Genomic DNA, 21,898 nt, shown 5'->3' on the forward strand with positions numbered 1-21,898 from the left:
CTAACATACCTGTAATAGTGTAGATAATTCCTTCATCATAATCCTTGCTTTCATCTCTTGCATTGACATCTACCACCACAGTGCCAGCTGTAGAATTGTCCAGAAGGATCTGGTGATAGGAGGGCTGGTCAAACACAGGTCCTTCTTCATTCACATCTTCCACAGTAACTGAGAAGAAAGGTCCAAGCCTGATGAGTTTTGCCTAAATAATTACAAGCTCTTTCTTCAGCTGACACAATCCAGCACAGCTCCTCTGAACTGACTTGGGGCTCTTTCTATTTAAACCTTGTTTTCTGGACTTCAGAAGGCTTGCCTTTGTGGATTGAATTATTTACTGCTCAAGCAGTAACTTCACTGCTGGCTGGAATGCTGTCACTGCTGTCTGTCAGGAATAATATCGTTCCACTGGGCTCCCCCCTGTGTCCATATTTATCTGGTATCTCCAGTTTTTGCCTTGGCACTGGGAGACAGGATTGTTTAGTTTTATATTTGTACACAGCCACAATTAGTGAAGTTGGCCAAAGAGCAACATAAATAACACAGCATAAGAAATAATAAACAAACTAACACTTCCAGGCATACTGGTCAAAAGCAGGGCTGGCCAAAACCTAGAATACCAACTTCACTTATCTTTTTTTTTCCCCAAAAGTACAAGTTAATTTTTTTTTTTTAAAGGAAAAAAGCAACAGCAAACAAGCATTGTTATTTTAACAACACTAAAAATCTCTGGCAGCGTTGTTTATCACCCTAGGAACAGGCTTTCTGTAAACAAGCAGAAAAAGAACTGGATCATGTTTCTGGGCACCTTTTCAATCAAAATGTCAATATGTACTCAAAAAGACATAATGAAAAATTTGTGAATATATGGAAGTGAGAATAATGTCAGTTTGTGTGGAAGAAAATCTTCTTTTTTGATGAGGCCAGTTTTTGGTGGTTTGGGGTTTTTTTTCTTAAATTTCCTCTGCCTGTAGTGCAAAGATCACATCATCATTTCTGATCATTTACCTCAGCAGATAGTATTGCATATGTTTATGCCTCATAATTACACATGCTGATATATTCCCTGAGGGGAATGAAGGGCCATTTTGTGTGGGAAAGCAGAACTACCTGTGATGTTTGCTGTGTCCTGGAGATGTGGCTCTCCAGGATTGAAAGCTCTCAGAGTAAACGTGTAGTGGGAACGACTTTCATAGTCCAGAGGTTCCAGGGTTGCAACGTCTCCAGAAAGTTCCCCAACGTGAAATGAAGAAGTTGCCTCTCCAGTTATGGTGTAGTGAATAACAGCATTGTAACCTATATCTGCATCTGTGGCTGCTGCACTCAAAATCTAAATGAGAGGGGGGAAAGGAAAAGAAACAAAAGGGTTAGAGCAGAACAAAAAGAGTGGCACAAGACCGGCATCGTTTACTGACTGAATTAGTGATGTGGACATTCACTGCCTTGCTAAAATCCTGGCACAGCAGGAATGGTGACAGATGTTACAGATTCTCAGGTGACACCCCTTCCTTCCATTCCTGTAAACCATTAGGTCTCATAGAGCCAGAAACAGATAGACTGGGAGGTTTGCCCGGAGAAGCTGTGGATGGCCAATCCCTGGAAATGTTTCAAGTCAGGTCGGATGGAGCTTTGAGCAACGTGGTATAGTGAAAGGAGTCCCTGCCCGTGGCAAGGAATTGGAATGAGATGATCTTTAAGATCAGTCGTGCTCCTCTGTCACGTAAATTAACACGCTGTGTGATGTGTCAGGCTCCACAAGGGAAAAAATGATGTTCCCCGGTGCCCGGTGATGATGCAGAACCACCCCTTCCAGGTTTACACGGAGAACACGAGTGCAGAACAGTCTGTTTGGTTCCCAGCGCCACCTACCACGTGTGGAGGCTCGTTCTCTCTCACAGTCACAGAGTAGGCTTTCTGGGGGAACACTGGTGGGTTGTCATTCACATCTTCCACGGTGAGGCTCAGAGCTAAGCTTGCGGATTGTGGTGGTTTGCCAGAATCGGTGGCCTGCGAAGAAACGTGTCATTAAAAGCAACTCCTTGACTCAAACTTAATTTACCAGTTCAGTTTTGGATCCAAAAATTGTGGTCCTCTGTCTCTGAAGACTTTCTGCTGGGCCAGTTATCCCCCAGTGACAATGTTCTAGCCCAGGTTCAGTTTTTAGTAGGTTTCCTGAATGTGTTCCCCAAGTTCCTTGACCTCTTAAATTATTTGTTAGCAGCAAAAAAATGTCCTTAAAATATATTTGTACCTGATGGCCAGTGCTGGAACAACACTTATTTGTAAGCACAATAAGTGATTTAATTAGTAGCAGTAAAAATCAATTAAATCAGATGGAATAAATAGATACCCTCATGGCTGGGGAATGAATCTCTATCCCTCTTTTTTTTTTTTTTTTTAAACTTGAAAAATCTCATTTCAGGTATTTTTTAAAAGGTCTAGGTATCTTTTGAAAAATATAAAAATAAGGGAAAGGGACAAACAACACGGATTGGTCTAAAATGGACTCAGAAATGCTTTGCAGATGTCACAATAAGCTTTTGTGTGGCCATAACCTTTAAAATCTGGGCTTCGTGGATCATTGATTCACTAAAAATAATTTAAGAGCTGAAAACGGAGCTCTGGGTGCAAGATATAAGGAACAGTCAAAATTCATTAATGAATTCTAATAAAATTCTCCAAGATTAAGTGGTTTTCTTGGGATAATTCAGTATTTTCTCATTTCTTATGCTGAGAATTCAGTGAACTTGCCTCAAGTTTGTCAACTTACTATAATTTTCAATTCATAACTGTCCATCGTTTCTCTGTCTAAGGATGTTTCTGTCATCAGCTTGCCAGTAGAACTGTCAATGTGGAATGTTCCAGCAAAATCATCTTCCAGGGAGTAGGTTATAAGTGCATTAAGTCCTATATCCAGATCAGTAGCAGAATATGTGCCCAAGTCCAGACCAGTTGCATTCTCAGGAGCTGATAATTTAGTTTGAATCCACGCTGGGAAAACTGGGGGATTGTCATTGATGTCATTAACTCTCACAGTTACCTATAAACAAAAGGAAAAAAAAACCCCAAGAGACACAAATTTGAGCTGTAGAAATGGTATTTAAAGGAGAATTTTAGTCTGTGAAAGCCTATAGGAAAAAAAAAAAACAAAAAACAACAGCCCAGAAAGCAAAGGGATACAGAACAAATTCAGCATTTTTCAGCATTTGAGCATTTCCACAACCTCAGCATTTGTTTATTCTTTTAATTCTCAGCTGCAAGATAACACCTGTATGAGAGAACATCTACACCAAGTGGAAGAGATGGGAAGAATTAATAATCTGGGGCTTTTGGGCTCGTGTGCCTCACGATTTGACAGAGCTGTGCACAGAATCAGTTTGGGTGTCAGTGGGTTTCTCTGGTTGTGGGCTGTTCAGAGAGTGACTCTCAGGAAGTGATGTTGATAATATTTCAACCTGTGCAGTGACAATATTTCAACCTGTGCAGTGACAATAGTTCAAGATGGTCACACCTCCTCAGGATAGAAAACCTGCAGTTAAACGAGAGGCTGTCGAAGCTTCGCGCTTGCGTAACGGAAGTCACTTAAGTGGATATTGCTCAGTTCTTGGGGGTTTTTTTTAAGAGATATTGCATCTTTTTCTTTCATAAAAAAGATTTTGGACTGCCTGTTCCATACCAAAGTGCCAGCTGTGTTGGGTGGCAGCACAGAATCCACGGCCTCCACGAGGATGGTGTACAGGGCGACCTCTTCCCGGTCGAGCCCCACCAGAGCCACGATGTCTCCTTGGTCACCCACGGAGAACTTGTCCCGCTGGGACTTCAGGGAATACACCACCTGCACAGCGATGCTTCCAGTCAGAGCCTTCACAGAGCCCACCACGGTCCCTGATGGCTTGTTCTCATCGATGCTGAACTCGTAGCTGGAGCTCTCAAAAACCAACCCGAAGCTGGTGTCATTTACCAGCAAGTAGAGAGTGACCGAGGCTAATGAGAGAAAGCAAATTCAAATAGGGAAGTTGTGGCTAAGATCATCATCATCTGTGCTCCATTTCTTTAAAATTTTTGAAGGACTGGTAGAAAATGACAGAAATTATCATGCAGGAAAGAGGAATGATAAGAAAAAAGAAATCCATGGTAATAAGGGATAAGATGTAACACAAAACATGCTGCCTTTTATGCCTAATTTATGTTTCAGATCAACCCCATTTCACTGATCACAGAAGTGTTGCTTCAGTAGGACAGGAGAGCAAGGATAACCAGTGTCAAATTAGTGGAACATGCAGGTGTTTTACACTCCTTAAAGCTCCTACACTCAACTGCCTTGTAACAAAAGAGAAGGGCTACACATAAAACCACAAGTGCCATTTCTGTTGTGACCACTCGTCCAATTTTAAGAAAATCAGTTGTTTCTCCTGTTCGTGATAAATCAAAGTCAGCCTCCAAAAAACACATGAAGCAGCTACAGAAAATGCCATGTGATTCATGGGAAAGAACAGAAACTCATTTGAGGGTTATTTGCCAGTTCCTGTTTCTTGAAATGTCCCCAATTCTAAGAAGATAAAGGAAAACTGAAAGAGAAACACCTCATCGATATTATTTGAATACCTCTTTTTAGAGTGAGTACAACTGTGAATCATGGGGTTTGTACCAGAAGTACAACTGCAATAAATTAATTTTTAGAAAAATTATGTCTAACCTTGATTATTGAAACCAAGCTTTCTGTCAATAGGATCAGCTTGGAGGAAATCAAAGGGTAAAAAGCAAATATTCATCATTGCTGAAATGTAATATGGGGTTTTTTTTGCCCTAAATTCAGTTTGACTTGACAGCAGTGGGATTAATTTCAAATTTGAAGGTTTGCAAGGGTCGTGTTTGCGTGGGGAAAAATACAAAAGGGTTAAAAGCCATTTTACCGTTCGATGTGAGCTGGGGAACTCCATGATCAGCAGCAACAACCGTCAGGGTGACAACTGTGTCAGCTGTGACATGGCCCAAGCTCCTGCTGAGGGTGATTTCTCCAGTGAGGGCATTTATATGGAAATCATCAGAAGGCTCCATGAAGCTGATTAAAGAGAAATCAGGAGAGTATTCATATTAATGACCATCTACTTACTGCCACTTCTGTAAGGAGCTCTCAACAGGCTTTTTATAAAGAGCAGGTTTTAATTGCTGTACCATTGGCCTGAATATGTTGCCTTTTTAATTCCACCTCTGTCTCCCATCATGGAAAAAACCCCAGCATTTATGCCTTCAGTTCCCATTACACCCCAAGCACTTGATTCTCCCACAAGGAGAAGGCAGATCTTGCACACTCAGCTGCGTATTCAGCAGCACAAGAAACCCGAGTGACATTCATCTGCAGTGACCTGCTCATTCCTGGTGTTCTGCAAACCCTCCAACACATCTTTCAAAATCTCAGAAATTCAAACAAATTTTGGCTTTGGGTTGGTTTTTTTTTACTGAGTTTCTCTCTTTTGACACAATCATGATTTGATCAGCTCTCAAAAAAAAAAAAAAAACCAAAAAAACAGAGTAATGACTGTCCTTCCTGAGTTTAGAAATCATAAGTGATTACAGCACTTGTAAAATGTCTGTGGGCAAATCTTATCCTTCTAAAGACCAATAAAAATACTTTGTGAGGAATAAAAATGCCTTTCTGTTTGTTCCTTTCCCAGCAGACGCTTATTAACGCATAGATTATTATCACAGGGGTTTTACCTGTACGAAATGACTGAGTTGTCCCCAGCATCAGGGTCAGTGGCAGACACTGCCAGCACAAACTCTCCTTCCTTGGCTGTTGCCACTCTCACACGGGCTGAGTACTGAGCCTTTGTGAACTCAGGAGGGTTGTCATTCACATCTAACACACGAATGCTGACGTGGGTGAAATTCTGGTGTGCGACAGGAGAAAACCATCGTTCAGAAAACTCACAGGCTGAGTTTTTTATAAAATCTTTTATTCACTTTATGAATAAAAAGTAGTTGTCAATAAGGCATAACTTGTTCCTCCTTACCTGCCTTCGAGGAGCTCCGTTATCAGAGGCCACCAGGAGCAGCTCATACTTTTCTCTGGTTTCTCTGTCTACAGAGCCAGTCACCAAAATGGTTCCATCCTGAAGAGAAGGTAACGTGGTTCAATGCCCAGATCATTGGGGTTGTAATTATACATTAAATTCTCAGAGGAGATGAGGGATTGAAATAACCTGTTCTCTCCTTCAAGCAAGTTCAGATTCCAAGCAGCACCTGCCCAGCATGTCTTAATTTTTTAATATCAACAAATATTTCCAACCTACCAGGCACGTGCTGGTTTTGATGTGTATTACAATGGCACCTGCCAGCTCTTTGTACCTGATGTGTCTTCCTGTGCCAAGTAACTCCACTACTGCTCTCAGCACATCCAAACCCTTACCTGTTGGATGCTGCACGGATTATCCCCATCCTCAGCTGATAAGTGATAAGTAATCCGGGAATTCTCTCCCTCATCCAAATCGGTTGCAGCCACACGTCCAGCTGGGGTGGGAGCGCTTGGGGTGTACTCTCCTTCTGGAATCTCAAAACTGTATGGCTGCATCTGGAACTCGGGGTTGTTGTCATTGACGTCCAGAACGGTGATGTGGAACAGGGCGCTGGAATTAAGCCCGTCGGTGTCAGCATCAACCGCCCACACCTGCCAAAGGAGGGAACAAAAACGGAGTTTTAGGGGGCTGTGCTGGCATTTTAACCTCTGATAGAGATATAAAGAGGTGTTCAAGGGAGTGAAGTAGAAATGAGCCAAAACTGAAGAGTCTGTCCCCAAATTTACTTGTAAAGTGAATGCAGACGTAGTCTCCCTGTCCAGTTCTGTGTCGTTCCTTAATGAAAGTACTCCAGGCATATCCACAGTAAATGAGGTGCTGTTATGAATAAAGTGTCCCTGAGAAAAGCCAGCCTAGAAAGAAAACACAGTTCATTTAAGATTAACATGATTAATACTTAAGTTCAAAAAATAATCCTATTAATAGTAACACCTGACCTTTTTATAGGACCACTCTTTACAAAAGTACAAGTTCTTTTGCAGGTTAAATACAAGAAATCCTGCACGCTCAGCTGTGGGAATACTGGACTTCTTTGGCAAAGAATGTGGAAGCCCTTATGGTCCTACACATTCCCTCTCCCCAGAGCTCTCCGAGACCAATCCCTACGATGTGGGAGCTCAGTGGAGTCTGAACTGCGAGAAGCATTTACGCTGCTTTCAGACTGAGGAAACCATCTTTTGCAGTCATCTTTGATTTGTCAGGAGCGAGAATAATCTGGTATCTACCTCATCCTTGTCAGTGACACTGAAGGTGTAGACAGGGCTCCCCTTCTGAAGGTTCTCAAACACAGAGATCTCATAAGCTGCCTGACTGAATTCCGGTGGATTATCGTTGACATCTTCTACATGCACGACCACGAAGGCTTTATTGCTGAGACTTGGCTGACCTCCATCTGATGCCTCCACTTCTACCAGGAAATGCTTGGTGGTCTCATAATCCAGCTGCTGGCTCAGGCTGAGCTCGCCTGTGGTCGCATTGACCAGGAACACCGGTGAGGGCGTGGCGGGTTGCTGGCTGACAATTTGGTACTTCACAAGGGCGTTGTCCCCAGCGTCCAAGTCGGTAGCAGACAGTGTCCGCAGCGCCCTTCCCAGCACTTCATCTTCAGAGACATTCACTGCATACACACTGGATGAGAAGACCGGAGGGTTGTCATTTACATCATCAACGACGACTGTCAGGTTGAGCACCGTCGACTGCGCGGGCTGCCCTTGGTCGCTGGCGATCACTGTTAGGTTATACAAGCCTTGGGCTTCTCTGTCCAGCTCCTTTTCCAGCAAAATTAACCCTGAGCTGTCAATATCCATTTTTCCTTCCCCACCTTTCAGGGTGTAAACCACTAGCCCGTTGAATCCCTCGTCCGCATCCGTGGCTGACACCCTGGTGACGTTCGTTCCGGGCGGCGCGTTCTCGGGAATATTAATGGCGGCACCGGCTGCACCGAACACAGGGCTGTGGTCATTGACATCCAGAACTCTCACAAACACTGTAGCATAGTCAGTGATGTTCCCATCTGACAGGGAAATGGTCAGTGTGTAGTTTTTCTGGGATTCATAGTCCAGTTCGGTTTTTGTTGAGATGACTCCCAGCTCGTCGATGGCAAACGTGGCAGATTCCGTCAGCACTTGGAGCTCAACTGGTATGTGGGGATTTAAAGACTTATACTCTACCTGGGGAAGACACAGCACATTATCAATAAAGGAATTAAAACCAACAAACCACTGTCTAAAAAAGAATTATCGTTTTAACTTTGTCCAAACTCATTTTATAGTTGATATTCTGGCTTGATATCAGCTCGTGGTTGATACTGTGGCCTGGTTTTACTTCTTTTAATTAATTTTCATTCAGACATTTGTTAACCCCACAGATTCTTTAAAAGAAGTAAAAGTCAAGCCACAACACACATAAAAAAATCCAGCTGAAGAGGACTGCCTTTTATTGGAACATCATTAACATATAAAAGTAAATATGTATAAGACATAATAAACAAGCTGCACTTTAACCTTTGGTTCTGCCTTTCTTCATAAAAAAAAAAGGTGAAAAATTAACTCAGGAAGTCAATAAAGCAAAGCAGTAAGATGCATCATCTTCTCACTGCTTTGGTAGGAGACCTTCCATCTGCCTTCAGACCTGTATCCCAGCAGGAGCTTCTAGTGACCTGCTTATCTGAGCATTTTTGAGCAGAATGAGGAACAAGTTCTAAAGCCTTCCTTGAAAATGCCTTTATGACAGTTCTCTGATGGGAAACCTCCCATCATGCCACAGAGATTTTGATTTACCCCCAAGAGATGAGGGAATATTGCCTATTCCAGCCTTTGGGCCACCACAGGCTTTGGAGAGCGTCCAGAGTCAACAAAGGGCTAAGTTAACTTTCTCAAAAGCAGTTCTGGGGTTTATTTTGTTTGATCTGGTAGATTGGTTTTGCTTTTTAATGTTAAATGTTAGCAGATGCTGTTAAAGTTTTGCAGTGGAAGCAACCCCACCCTTGTGGGTGATAAGGGATGTACTCGGTGCTGTAAATGAAGATGCTACACGGAAAACCCAGGATCCACTTATCCATAGCCCAGGGGGGCATGGACACGTGGAGCACATATTTTACAGGATTTTCTTACAGCTGTCATGTCTTTTATAGAGATAAAATAAAGCTGTTCTTACTTGTGCCACTTCAACAGGGCTGGGCAGCTCTTCCTTCACAGACACGTTGTAGGTTTTCCGAGTGAACTGCGGTCTGGAATCTCCGACTGCAGAGATCTGCACTGGCACCGATGAACTCCTTGGAACGGCCCCACCTGCAAGCAAAAGGAAACAATCTCCCAGCGGGTGCACAAAAAACCCACTCCCTCAAAAAATAAAACCACAAAAATACACTTTGCCACTGTTACTGAGGGGTTTTTTTTTTAATCCTTCCTGCAACTATATTGCCTAAGAGATCCTAACAAAGATCACAAGCAAACAAGGGACTGATTAATCCCTTTTATATCCATATTCCCCACAGCACCCATTTTATCCATGAGACCATAAATTTGAGGACACAAAGCTGATATTGGCCAAATCATGAGGCTGGAAACCACTTTGGCATCTCCAGTTTACCCTCATGGATGTGCAAACAAAGACCAAGTCACTCAGCACATTTTACTTTCCTTTTCCTCCCTGTTGAATGGGGACTGACTGGTGAACATTCTCTGCTGCGCAGCACCAGTCCATAAGTTAAAGGAAGGTGTGAAATAAATGTTATTTAATGTTCCCACAGCCAGAAAGAAACCAGATTTGACAAATCACCATCAGGAGGAAGCGGAGTTGTACCAGGGATGCAGCAATTCCTTTGGATGCATAAGGAGCAGATAAAATCTACGGTGCTTCCCAAATAGAACCTGTTTTGACAGCATTCCCTCAGGTAAAAACCAACCCCAAACCAGAATTCCTCACTGGGAAGAGCTGTGTTGACCTGCACTAAAATCTTCTCTTACCATCAGTAGCTGTTATCCACAAGACAAACTTCTTAAGCTGGTTGATTTCTAATGGGATTACTGCCTTTAAAGTGATTTGTCCTGTGGATGTATCCAATTCAAAGTATCCATCTTCATTGCCACCAGCTAAGATAAAGCTTATCTCTCCATTTATACCCTCATCTGGATCAGCAGCAGCAACCTGGAGGAAAAAAAAAATTAATGTTTTCCTCTAATTTCTTGTGCTTTTATCAAGTAACACAGAATTGCTTCTTCTTGTGCAGTTTGCAGAGAAAAGCATTCAGGAGAGCAGATAATTAGGAATTGGTTGCAGGGCTTTTTTTCCTCTCATTTACAGCAAATAGGTCTGGATAATTATATATAATATATATATAATTAGCTAAATATAGCCACAACAAAATTCAGTTATACCCTTGACTGGCTGTCATTTTCCTATAGAAACTCTTTCCTATGGAATTTCTGGGTTAAACCTCAGTAAGAAGGGTTGCTCTTTGAGGCACAAAGATTATCGTTCCAGCAGCATGAGCCAAATCCTGCCAAGTTTGTATGATGTCAGAAACCTGGTTTCACAGCAATTCCAAAGTCACTGGAGGCAGATGGTTCAACAGGTTTCATCAGGAGCCACTAAACTGGCACATTTGGGTATGAGCACTGATGGTGACTCCCATATATCTCAGCTCCTATTTCCAGTTTTCTTTGCTTAACTCGTTTACTGTGCTAGAAAAATTATATTGTGTCTAAAAATGACCCACAATGCTTCAGCACTCAGCAGCCTTTCAAAAAAATTGTATCATTATCTCCATTCCTGGACTCTATTCAGGGTGGTGCACAGAACCTAAGATTAAGAATAAAAATCCTCTATCATTTGTTCCCTGATCTGGGATGTGATTAGAGGCCTGTGATTATGGAATGTCAACAGGTGTAAGCTCTGAAATGAAAGGTGGGTTGTTTCTGGACTCGCAGGAGTTCAAAACAGATCCCCTTTTAGATAGAACTTCTACACAGCTTCAAGCAAGGACTCCTGCCCATTTATTTCAACTCAGGAATCTCCTTAGTGTTTCCAGTACCTGAAGAATGGACATTCCTGCAGTCATGTTGCGGAAAATATCTCGTTTATAAGGTGTGCCTGTGAAGGTTGGGCTGTTGTCGTTCTCATCCAGCAGCAAGATGGTGATTGGAGAGCGCGCCTCTCTGTGAGGCCACAAATGATCTGTGGCAGTGACCTGGAAAAACCACGCAGGGAAATTACTGCCTTGTTCCAGTGCATCTTCTACAAGGAGCAGGAAGGATGAGCAAGAATTACAAGCTGAGTGAACTGTATCCCTGGTGGTGTTGCCCTCCAGATAGCTTTGATGGGAAAGGCTGGATTCGATTCTTCAGCGAAGCTGCCGATCTGTACTGAGGAATCGGCCTCTTGCCAGCTCAGATCAGGCCTCACCTGTTTGCCTTGGAGAGGAGGAGGTTTATTTTTAATACCTGCAGCTGAATAGATGGTGTCCTCTCCCTGTCCAAGAGCGTGGAGTTCCTCACAGTTAAGATCCCAGCTTGGCTTAGCTGGAAGGGACTGTCCTCTGGAGTGAGAGTGAACGTTCCCTGGAAGCCTCCCTGCAAACAGACATGATAGGTGGTAAAAAATAGTGCAATCCCTGAGCTAGTCCCTTAGGATGCCTGCTTCTTATTTTCCAGATGGAGAACATTGCATTTTTTGGTTTAATAGAGATTACAGCTCCAAAAAGAGGGAGAGGAGCAAACAACATGGAGAAAAATGTAACTGAGGACAACTTGCAGCTCCCTGTCCGCTTTGCACACCTGCACTTTCAGATTTGGGACCACTGACAAACCACAGGAGTTTCAGAGAGAGCCAAAATTTCTTCTTTGGCTGCAAGTGCTCTACCCCTCAAAGAAGCAAAGCTAAGTTTGCTTTGCTTAAGCATGTTTAGATGGTCAGAAAAAGACAATTCTGTTCTCTGCACCTGTGTAACACAAAAGCCTCTTTTATTGCATTTCAGAAGTGCAGTATTTGTAGCACCCAGAAAAATACTGGTTTTTTACCTCATCTTTGTCAGTAGCTGTCACTTGAAGAACTTCCATCCCGTTTGGGAAATTTTCCAGAAGTGAGACGTTGTAACTTGACTGGGACAGCTCTGGATCGTTGTCATTGACATCTCCAACAGTCACCAGAACTACTGCATTAGCTGTTTTGAAACTGTTGTCTTGCTGGGCTGCCTGGAGAGCAGAGTTGACAGCTGTAAATTCCACATCTTGGTAACAACGCTGGCTCACCACAAGGACATGACACCGCTGCATAGTTATCAGTAAATTAATTTTCTTTTTATTTTTCCTTTATTTTATATGGTAGGATGGAGCCTTGGTGCCAATTGCCCTCTAACAGTGCTGTGAGAAATGGTGTTAACAGCAGGTTGGATTTACATATTATGTGATGAAAGTTCAGAGTTAAGACACCAAAACAATCACTAACCTGAATGCCCACCACAAGAGAGGGACACCTTTCCCTGTCAAGGGCAGCCTCTACTTTCAACACTCCAGTGCTTGCATCGATGGAGAAGTTGTTGGTGTAGCCTGGGGGGTTCACTGAGAAGCAACACATTGCAAAGGGTTAATGAGAATGAGCCAGAACAATAAATCTGCTCTGTCCCTTCACTCATTTATCTCCTCAGCTGTGGCAAAAATGAACAGGCATTCCAGGTAAAAGGCTTTTTTGTTTTGTTTTGTTTTGTTTCAAGGACCTCAAAACAAGTCCTAGGAAATTCACTCACACTTCAAGGTCCCAAATTAAACATTTCATGAGCTTTTGGCAATTCCTGCAGGAGGAGGAAAAGCTCCTGATGGAACTGATCTCTCCAGATGGCCCTGAATGGAAAAATCTTTGCTCAAATTGGGGCCTCTAAACTGACTTACACTCAGAATCAGGAATAGTCTATTGGAGGGGGGTCACGAACACCTAAACATTCTCAAAATGATTGGATCCTGCAATAAATGAGTGAAATGAGGCTGATTGAAGTGGGGCAGCGCTGTGGTGAAGCTGTGTGAAGCAGTTCAGACACCTGAATGAGCACTTCCCTTCCTTCTTCTCTTGAGGAACACTGACATTATCAATTTATGTGGGAGAAAAGGAAGGCTCTTACCTAGTTGGATGCTGTAAATCACTGTTTCATTTATACCTCTGTCTCCATCTCGAGCCAAGATGGCCTCTGGGAGAATAGTCAGAGCACCCTCCTGGAGAACACACATTAACTTGATTAACTTGAAGAAAAAACACACAAACTTAACTTTTGTCCTTGGATGAGTCCCAATTTTGATTAAAGAAACAAAAAAACATGTATTTGATGGGATCCAGAAAAGATTCTTTCTTTGCCATCTGTGCTTTACGGAGGAAAACCACAACCAAAATGGTTACACCGTGTTTGAGAAACACCAGATCATAAAGCTGCAGTCACAGATGGAATTTATTTAAAGGATATTGAATATTTCACTTCCTTTCCTCTGCTGGAAAGCAACATGCGAGTCTATACTGCACCCCTCAGAAAACCCAGTAATTTACAAGAGAAAAGCGTTTTAAAAGAGCTAAAATTATCCCTTCGGACAATTGAAGATGAATTTCTGACCAAAGGGACATCAAAAGTGTAACACTACAAGTATTTGTGGTTTAAAATGTGTGAACATGAAGATAACAACAAAGAAATAGGGAGGCAGATAATTAACTGTTTTAATTTTAGTGGATTACTGTGATAATGTCATACTGTGATTTTTTTTTATGTTAATACATCCAGAAGCCTGAGTCAAACGAATCCATTCCCCCAAGAAATTTCTACCCAATACAGGAAAAAAAATTACAGCATAATACAAACCACAGATTCCCACTCAGAGGCTTATTTTTTTTACCTGACTGTAATGCAGTGGGAAGGAATTACACTATTTAAAACTGCAAACAGACACCTAATTTCAGGACTGCTGGACACTCAGTTGCCCTTTCAAGTCTACAGCAAAAGCCCTGTTAAAACAGCTGTTTGGGAGCCCTGCCTTTTCTTTCCTCCAACCACAAGAGCATCCAGTGAAAAGCTTTTACCTGGTTTTCACTGATATTTCCATGGTACACGGGCTGACTGAAATAGGGGTTCAATGTGTCATAGTCTTCCACGTTAATTATTAAGGATGCAGTGTCACTCTGGTTTCCAAATTGTTCCTGGATCCCAAGGGAAAGAAGAAAACGAGAAACACTGCAATGAAGGAGTCAGATCTCAGGGGAAAATACAGCAGAAAATTATTACATGTATTTTACAGGGTCTAAGAACTCTCACCCTGTCAGATTTTTCCCATTTCCGAAAATCCAGTTCTAGGAACGAAACCATCAACAGGTAATTTGTTCTTAGTTATTGATTTCCTATCAGGCAGGTGTTACACAGCAGTAGAACTTGGTAGCAGTACATTTGCTGGATAGCACAATAAACTGCAGCAAACCCACCTGCTTTTAGTTCTAACAGGGAATGAAGGCAAATGCATATTCAAATCTCAAAAAAAAAAAAAAAAAAAAAAAAAAAAAAAAAAAAAAAAAAAAAAAAAAAAAAAAAAAAAAAAAAAAAAAAGGCACGCAGAAAACCTGGTGAGAGGCAGCAAAATTAGGATAGAACTGCCATAATGAATTGGTGAATCCGTGTGAGAACAGTGGGGAATAAACAGGCACAATATTTACACTTAGAGAAACACTCACAGAAAGAAACTTGGGCTGGTGTTTGAGAGGAAACTTAAACGGTGGCTCCGATCTTAAGAATGTGCTGCTTTGCAGAACAAGCCAAGATGCAGCCACAGCTTTTGGGTTGGGAACTCCCAAAGTCCTAAATTTGTAGAAACTGGGATGTTTTAACAGAGGAACTGTCATTACAGAACTATTGTGGGTCTCATTCTTCCTTTAATTTGTACCGTACCTTTGCTTGGACTGTTAAGTTGAAAAGCTGGACCTTGTTGTAATCCAATGTTTTTTTCACTAGGACGCTTCCATCTCCTTCCCTTATGTAAAAGTAATCCGAGTCTGGACCCTATGAAAAGAATAAATCAAATATTTTATGTGATTAAAGACGAAATACATTTTCTTTTCTCTTTTTCTTTTCACCTTTCTTATTGGACTGTTTCTCATAAAGGACCAGGAATCTCTCAACCAAACTGCTTCACTCCTGCTGCTACAAAGGACCACTGAGTTCCTCAGCTGTAGCTGGAGAGTGCCACAAATCACTTCACAAATGTTAAGAACCAAGATTCAGGCCTCACCTGTGGGATAAACTCTAATTTTCAATGGCTTTTTGGCTTTTTTTCTTGCAGATTTTTAATCTCAACCACACAGCCCTGGGGAGCACTCGGGGATCAGGTCCCAGGCTGGGAATCTGGGAATACAAACTGGAAGGAAACTCTCGGTTTCCAACCGACACAGGGCACTCACCGAGAGATTGTACGTGAGGCTGTTGAATATCGGGGAGAAATCATCATCCTTTGCTTCCACTTTTATAACAGTGAAACTTGTTCCAGCCACCTAGAGGAAATAAAGATCAGTAAACGCTCAGTCACGAGACCCTTTGGACATCCTTCCTAACTCGGGGCAGGGAAGTTGTGCCACCTCCTCAGCAAATCCCTTCCCACTGCCATTTTTACTGATTATTTCCCCTCCACCCAAACCCCCTCCATGAGCTGGACATGCAGCCCAGCCCTTCTTTTCCACACTCACATTGTAGATAAGTCCCATAAAAGTGTATGTAATGAACCCTTCACGGCGTGCTCACGTCAGAACCTCCCCAAAGGGTAGTTTAAAAATATCACAAGGGGGGAAAAAAAAAGTCTGAACATCTGCCATAACCCACCTCTGAGACTGAAGCACTGTAATTAGTCTGTAGAAATTTGGGAGCATTGTCATTTAGGTCTTTTACTTCCACTTTCCGTTTATTCTCTATCAGAGCCCCCTTTGTGATGGAAGCAAAAAAGGCAGGTTAGAAATGACAGCAGTGAGGCAGCACCACCCTGATAACGTTTCATTTCATCCTATCAGATGAGATCCTCAGAGACACCTCATCAGTTCTACAAACTGCACTGAGAATCAGACCACTCTTACTGGGAATGGAGTTTGCAAAAGCATTCTAAAATTGACCTTTTTAAAAATTTACCACTCGTTGCAATCGGCAGATTATAACAAATTGTCTTCTGCGAGGTACTCTGAACTCCCTGCATCACAGCTTTAAATTAAAGAGTATTTCACTAAATGGTAACTTTGCATTAAGCTTAGACCAAAAATACAGTGTTTTTTACTTACTGTTTCGATCCTCTGGCAAACAATGGTATACCAGACAAATTCACTCTGAAAGTGAACAAAACAAGCAAATAAATAATATAATCTATCAACTCCTAATACGATTGTCAAAGAGCACTTAGGCCAAAATGATACCAAATTTCTTCTAGCACTTGAATCCTCAGGTGTTCTGTACCAAAACACTCTGCTTACAATATATAGCAAAGTAATCACAGAGCATTAATTTTAAGGTTTATTTGACTCCATTCATTTACTGATGACACCCACCATCCCTGTACCTCTCTGTTGGACTGTTCTCCCCAACAGAAAGTTGACAGAGAACAGGAGAACATGTCCCAAGACTGGCCCAGGAAGAAGGATCTCCCCTTTAGTACAGCAACCAACAGAGGCCAGTGGATTTATTCACATGTGAAGTCAAAGTTTGTATAAATATGCACGTGAGTAGGGCTCACCTTTTATCAAATTCTATCTGCTCCATCTCCCTTTGGTGAAATAATCCACGTTGCTGAGGGAGGAGTTGTGAGACAAGTGACACCTGTCACAGCTGTGTATTTACAGCTTTCATGACAACACAGGATTGGGAAAGGACCTGTCTGACTGCCAGATGATAGACACTGAGACATTTAACAGATACTACTGAGAGGTAGGTACTGAATTCTATTCTGACAAGTCACTTCTTTTGAAATACCAACCTCTGAGAGAACAAACGATTCAAATTCGTTGTCTTTGTGCTACTTTTTGTTTGTTTGTTTGTTTGTTTGTTTAACATTTATATTTAGGCTTTAAATGCAGTAAAAATGATACCTTGAGAGTCTCAACATCCAGTGCCTGGGAAGTCCTCACTGTTGCATTCCTAAACGCAGGATTATATTCCAGCTGCACATAGAGTAAGTGATCAGGGAATGCAAATGGTGTTAACATCAAATTTACATCTGGTGGGATATCTGTAATCCATTCTATATCACCTGGAAGAGAATTAGGTTGCTTAATGGAGAAGAAATCCATAGGTTCACTTCATATGTGTTGACAACTGGTTGCCCTTGGTTGCATTTTATATTATTTTGACATTTTCAAACTGTAAGATCTGTTAAAGTGCCCTTAAGTGCTCTGCACAAGGGCACTTACATGCTTTTAAAAAACCACAGAAACCCATTTTTTTCCCAATACATTTACACAGCATGTCCAGATTTAAAAAGCTTGGTGTCATTCACACCTAAACCTTCACCATTTTTTTGAAAACACCTCCATGCTGTGAAAATGCAACTAAAGTGTAATCAATGTGGCCAAAATCAGCAAGAGGCCAGTCAGGGCTGCCTGGGATGACTTTCAGTATTTTCCAAACACAAGCAGGTAAAATCCAGCGTGAATCCAGACTCAGGCTCGTGGTTGTTTCATTCTGATTTTGGGACAGAATGGTGAGGGTGTGGCCCTTCCTTTAATCCCTTCCTGTTTGTAAACAACACAAACCACAAACACAAAACTCTGCAACCTTTGCATCAGTCTTTATGTGATTTTCTACAGCCACACATTTAGGAGCTGATCTCCTGAAAATAAGAAGATTTGTTCTGTGTAATTATCAGGATTCCTGTTTGACTCATTTTCAGTAGTGAGTGCGTTACTTGTTCGGTTAAACACCAAATCCGTGTTTGAAAGTGTTTGAGATGTATCTTTTTAAACCATCCGGTGTGGTGCTATTTGCAATTTTACTAAACAAAGTTCCCTTGCTCATGTGCTCGACATGTTTGTGTTTATGAAATCGTACTTAGCTTCTAATGGAACACAACTACCTGCATGGCAAACCCAGAATCCCCAGCAAAAGGAAGTCCTGGGAGAAAGGGAAGGTGGTTCTCCCTCGGGATTATTCACAGGTATGCCACTCACACAGACAATGCCCACTGAGGGCTGGAGTTGTTGCTCCCTGCTTAAAAATCAAACGGAATCAGAGTGAAAGGGAATTCTTTTCCTACCCTCTGACAGCTTCAGCAGTGACTGGGAAAAACCACTGCTCTGGATTGTTCAGCTTGGAAAAGGGAAAGGCTTCAGGGGCACCTTCCAGGACCTACAGGGAGCCCACAAGAAACGTGGAGATGGACTCTTGACAAGAGCATGGAAGGAGTGACGGGACAAGGGGAAATGGCTTCGAAGTGACAGAGAGATTAGATATTAGGGGAAAATTCTTCCCTGGGAGGGTGGTGAGGCCCTGGCACAGGTTGCCCAGGGAAGTTGTGGCTGCCCCATCCCTGGAAGTGTCCAAGGCCAGGTTGGATGAGGCTCTGAACAACCTGGTCTAGTGGGAGGTGTCCCTGTCCATGGTAGGGGGTTGGAACTGGATGAGCTTTAGTCAATGAATGATACAGATTTAATCAATGAATGATACAGATTCATTTTAAAATACACTGGCTACGTGAAGCAATAAAGCACTTATGTGCATTTGGGAGCAAAGCAGACAGTTCTAGGCTGGAATCCTGATTTTTACCTGTGTATCCATCCACAAAGCCTGTCAGCTGAAGGTCAGGGGGTTCAAAACCACAGTTTATCGTTGTGGTTTCTAAAAAGAAACACAAAAGTCATGTACAAAGAACACAGAGGGACCATTGCCAGAAACAGTACAAGGTCAAAAAGCTTATGCTCTATAACACCAGATGCCCACAATAGTTCAAATGAACCTCAAAGACATTTATCCTGAACCTTGAGGGGTTCAAAACAAGACATTACATGGAGTAGGCAAATAGCAGTGGCCTGGACCCAATCTAGGCCTGCCAAGAATGAGTCACTGCTCATTTAGTGTCCTGCTGAAACATTTATGGAAACCATAATCGAAACTGCTGCTGTACCTTGGCCCTGGAAATGTTTTCTGCTCCCAAGAGAACTGTCAATACAAAGCTACTCCTCACAGAAAAGGCAGCAGGGATCCAGGAGCTCAGCACATTGACAGATTTACCTGACATTTCCTCTCCTCAGACTTTCAGAGAAGGTGGAACTTTGGGGGATACAGGATTTTCATGAGAATTCCCTTCCTTAAGTGGTTAATTATTCCTCAGACATTTCTCTCTCTGCATAAGCTCTGGGTGATAAAAGTGAGGCTTTTTTTTTTTTTTTTTTTTTTTTTTTTTGGTACATCTGCAAACCAGAAACCCAGAAATCTGCCTGATTTCTTTTCCCCTGCCCCTGACTAGAATTCATCAGCAAAGTTGCTGGGGTGCAATCCATGCTCTTACAGACAAGCTGTGCAACTTCTGTGGTTTTAAGAATGTTCCCACTCTTCTCCTTGGCCATCTCATTTAAAAGCCAGCAGTGCACAGGTTTCTACACAAGTTACTGAATAAAACCCCAGAGAATATTTCTACAGTCTGCTGGTTATGGGTCTAATTCACTGCCTCCACCTTTGAGTATTGAAAAGCCTGAATTAGTGAAAAAGATCAAAAAATTGGCAGTTTTCGCTTTCTGGAGGGCTCAATACACCCAAGAGAACTTTAAATGGAGTTCCTCAGCACTACAAACATCACATGTAACAGCGGTCAATACTCCAACCTGATTTGGCAGAACAGCAGCAGCAGGGAATTCAACTGATCCCAACCTCAAAACTACCCATCCTCAGACCCAGCTTCAGCCTAGGTATTTTATTTAATGTCTGATGCAAATAGATATAAAATAATAATATAACCCAACCAAACCCCCCAAAGTTCAAAGAAAACAAGAGTATGGCTTGTTTAGATGATATTTTATCAGGCAACAAATCAACGCATTTCAGACTTCTAGGACTGTGATTTGTGCGGATTTAATACAATTATTTTTGTTGCATTTCAGTAAAAGCAGTAAAATGCTCACAAACAATAAGAGTACTTACTTTGTGCCTCAAGACAGGTGAAGGTAACCCAGCTGACCAAAGCAAACACCAGAGCTCTGGAAAGCGCCATGAGCGCTGCAGGAAAGAAAAATAAACCTCCTCCTGAAGGCAAAACCAGATGTGGTTTTTTCTCACATAGAAAACTACTAAAAAATCATCTCATTTGCTATGTCATATGTTAGTTGCTTTCTTAACAAATGCTTCACTGAGGGCAAAGGAAAAGAGTGGAATAAGGCTTGGAGAGCAATCCACCAACTGTATAATGTGCTTATCGTTTTCAGCTTGGGAGATCAAAGTCCTTTTGGGCAATAAAATCAACCAATAAGGAAATGGATATTTGTGCTGTAACACAAGAAGTGGTGAGTGTAATTTTTAATTCTAGAATTTGAAATAGAGATGAGAACAAATTAGCAAAGGTCCTGGTCAATATGTGAGAGAAACACACGTTTTCCCTGGGAAAGAAAACCAGCGTTGCTCCTTTTGATCTCATGAGGATGGCAGATTATCTTCCCATCACTCTGTTCCAGAAGGAATAAATACAGAATTCCTGCTGGGAAAATAGGAGTTGCTATTTGATGTGATGAAAGCAGACACCTCTGAAGTGTGCCCCAGTATTTTCCAGACAGTGTTAAAACATTTCACTTCAATGTACACAAAACCAATCCACGTTGCAAGCTTGTAGAGAACTTCCAAAGGCTACAAATGATTGAAACAAACAAGCTCCATGATGAGATGTGTCATCTGTAGGTAAATACACCTTCAGCTGGAGGGAGAAGCTGATTACACAACAAGGGAACTGCTGCCACACCAAGGTCCTCTCATGTTTGTGCCACATGTTTTGTCACTGTGGAGACTGAAGTAATCACTGGAGAACACAAAACACAATAAAATTGCAGGCAACAACTAAAAATAAAATAATCTTTGTGTCCTAGCCTTGAATTATTGAAATGTGGGAGCAATTCAAGAAGAAGTAATTAAATGTTATTTAAAAGAAGTTCAACCACGTCTTTTGAACAAAGGCCACGTCCAACCACGATTCCCGGCCTGATCATTCCCTGTGTCCACGATGGCCAGGCCTGAGCAGGTTTATGTGGCAGAGAAGAGCAGGCAGGTCTGGGCACAAAATGCCTCCTGGGAAGAAGAAAGAGCCCTGATCTCATTCCCCAAACAGCCCCACACCCCTTCGGGCCATCCCAGCCTGCACAAGTCGATATTTGAACCAAAAGCTTCTTCTAGTGAACCACCCCCTTGACCACTGGAAATGTTCACGTGCTGGAAAGTCTTAAATCACTACTGAAGATCTACTTTTTGGATATTCCAAGTAGAGAGGGAAGGCAAGGCAGCCTCAACATTCTGTGGGGCCTCCTGGAGCGCTGGGAGCTCAGCGATGAGAAGGGACGTGAGACCTCAGGGGATAAAACTCCAGAAGGATCCTCCCTGGGGTTCATCTGTGGGTCTGGGCTGTCCCTTGGCCTTGAGCCTGGAAAAGCCTTTGGCTGGTTTTATTTATGGATTTAGCCAGGAGGGGACTGAAAAGTAAATCTATTCCTATGGTAAGTTTAACATGAGTTAAAAAGCCTTCTTTACCTCCTAAAAGATGGACTCGGTCTCGGAGGTCTTTTCCAACCTGAATGATTCCGTAATTATTAAGAAATAGAGGAAAAAACTTCCCACGATGGCTCCAGCACCTGCTGCACAGGAG

The 21,898-nt window shown here is 42.2% G+C and overlaps 1 protein-coding gene across 1 annotated transcript in view; it reads right to left on the reverse strand.

Moving 5' to 3' along the window:
- The window catches only part of LOC114068264 (protocadherin Fat 4-like), a 34,511-nt gene extending 14,231 nt beyond the window's left edge, over nucleotides 1-20,280 (reverse strand). The window contains exons 1-26 of the mRNA XM_027904246.1: nucleotides 20,197-20,280; nucleotides 18,826-18,897; nucleotides 17,154-17,314; nucleotides 16,353-16,397; nucleotides 15,907-16,005; nucleotides 15,492-15,581; nucleotides 14,983-15,093; nucleotides 14,127-14,243; nucleotides 13,186-13,276; nucleotides 12,519-12,631; nucleotides 12,092-12,265; nucleotides 11,516-11,644; nucleotides 11,107-11,262; nucleotides 10,040-10,220; nucleotides 9,228-9,361; nucleotides 7,298-8,242; nucleotides 6,800-6,925; nucleotides 6,407-6,664; nucleotides 6,012-6,110; nucleotides 5,716-5,888; nucleotides 4,911-5,059; nucleotides 3,674-3,981; nucleotides 2,768-3,037; nucleotides 1,867-2,004; nucleotides 1,108-1,327; nucleotides 10-168 (exon numbers count right to left, since the gene is read on the reverse strand). Of these exons, the coding sequence (XP_027760047.1) occupies nucleotides 10-168; nucleotides 1,108-1,327; nucleotides 1,867-2,004; nucleotides 2,768-3,037; nucleotides 3,674-3,981; nucleotides 4,911-5,059; nucleotides 5,716-5,888; nucleotides 6,012-6,110; nucleotides 6,407-6,664; nucleotides 6,800-6,925; nucleotides 7,298-8,242; nucleotides 9,228-9,361; nucleotides 10,040-10,220; nucleotides 11,107-11,262; nucleotides 11,516-11,644; nucleotides 12,092-12,265; nucleotides 12,519-12,631; nucleotides 13,186-13,276; nucleotides 14,127-14,243; nucleotides 14,983-15,093; nucleotides 15,492-15,581; nucleotides 15,907-16,005; nucleotides 16,353-16,397; nucleotides 17,154-17,314; nucleotides 18,826-18,897; nucleotides 20,197-20,266 (4,588 nt within the window). The 5' untranslated portion in view covers nucleotides 20,267-20,280. The remainder of the gene's footprint in view (nucleotides 1-9; nucleotides 169-1,107; nucleotides 1,328-1,866; nucleotides 2,005-2,767; nucleotides 3,038-3,673; nucleotides 3,982-4,910; nucleotides 5,060-5,715; nucleotides 5,889-6,011; nucleotides 6,111-6,406; nucleotides 6,665-6,799; nucleotides 6,926-7,297; nucleotides 8,243-9,227; nucleotides 9,362-10,039; nucleotides 10,221-11,106; nucleotides 11,263-11,515; nucleotides 11,645-12,091; nucleotides 12,266-12,518; nucleotides 12,632-13,185; nucleotides 13,277-14,126; nucleotides 14,244-14,982; nucleotides 15,094-15,491; nucleotides 15,582-15,906; nucleotides 16,006-16,352; nucleotides 16,398-17,153; nucleotides 17,315-18,825; nucleotides 18,898-20,196) is intronic.
- Between the last annotated feature and the right edge of the window lie 1,618 nt (nucleotides 20,281-21,898).

This window comes from Empidonax traillii, unplaced genomic scaffold, assembly GCF_003031625.1.
Source record: "Empidonax traillii isolate 1590-97213 ecotype Southwest subspecies unplaced genomic scaffold, ASM303162v1 scaffold1023:size207325, whole genome shotgun sequence".
Lineage (NCBI taxonomy): Eukaryota > Metazoa > Chordata > Aves > Passeriformes > Tyrannidae > Empidonax > Empidonax traillii.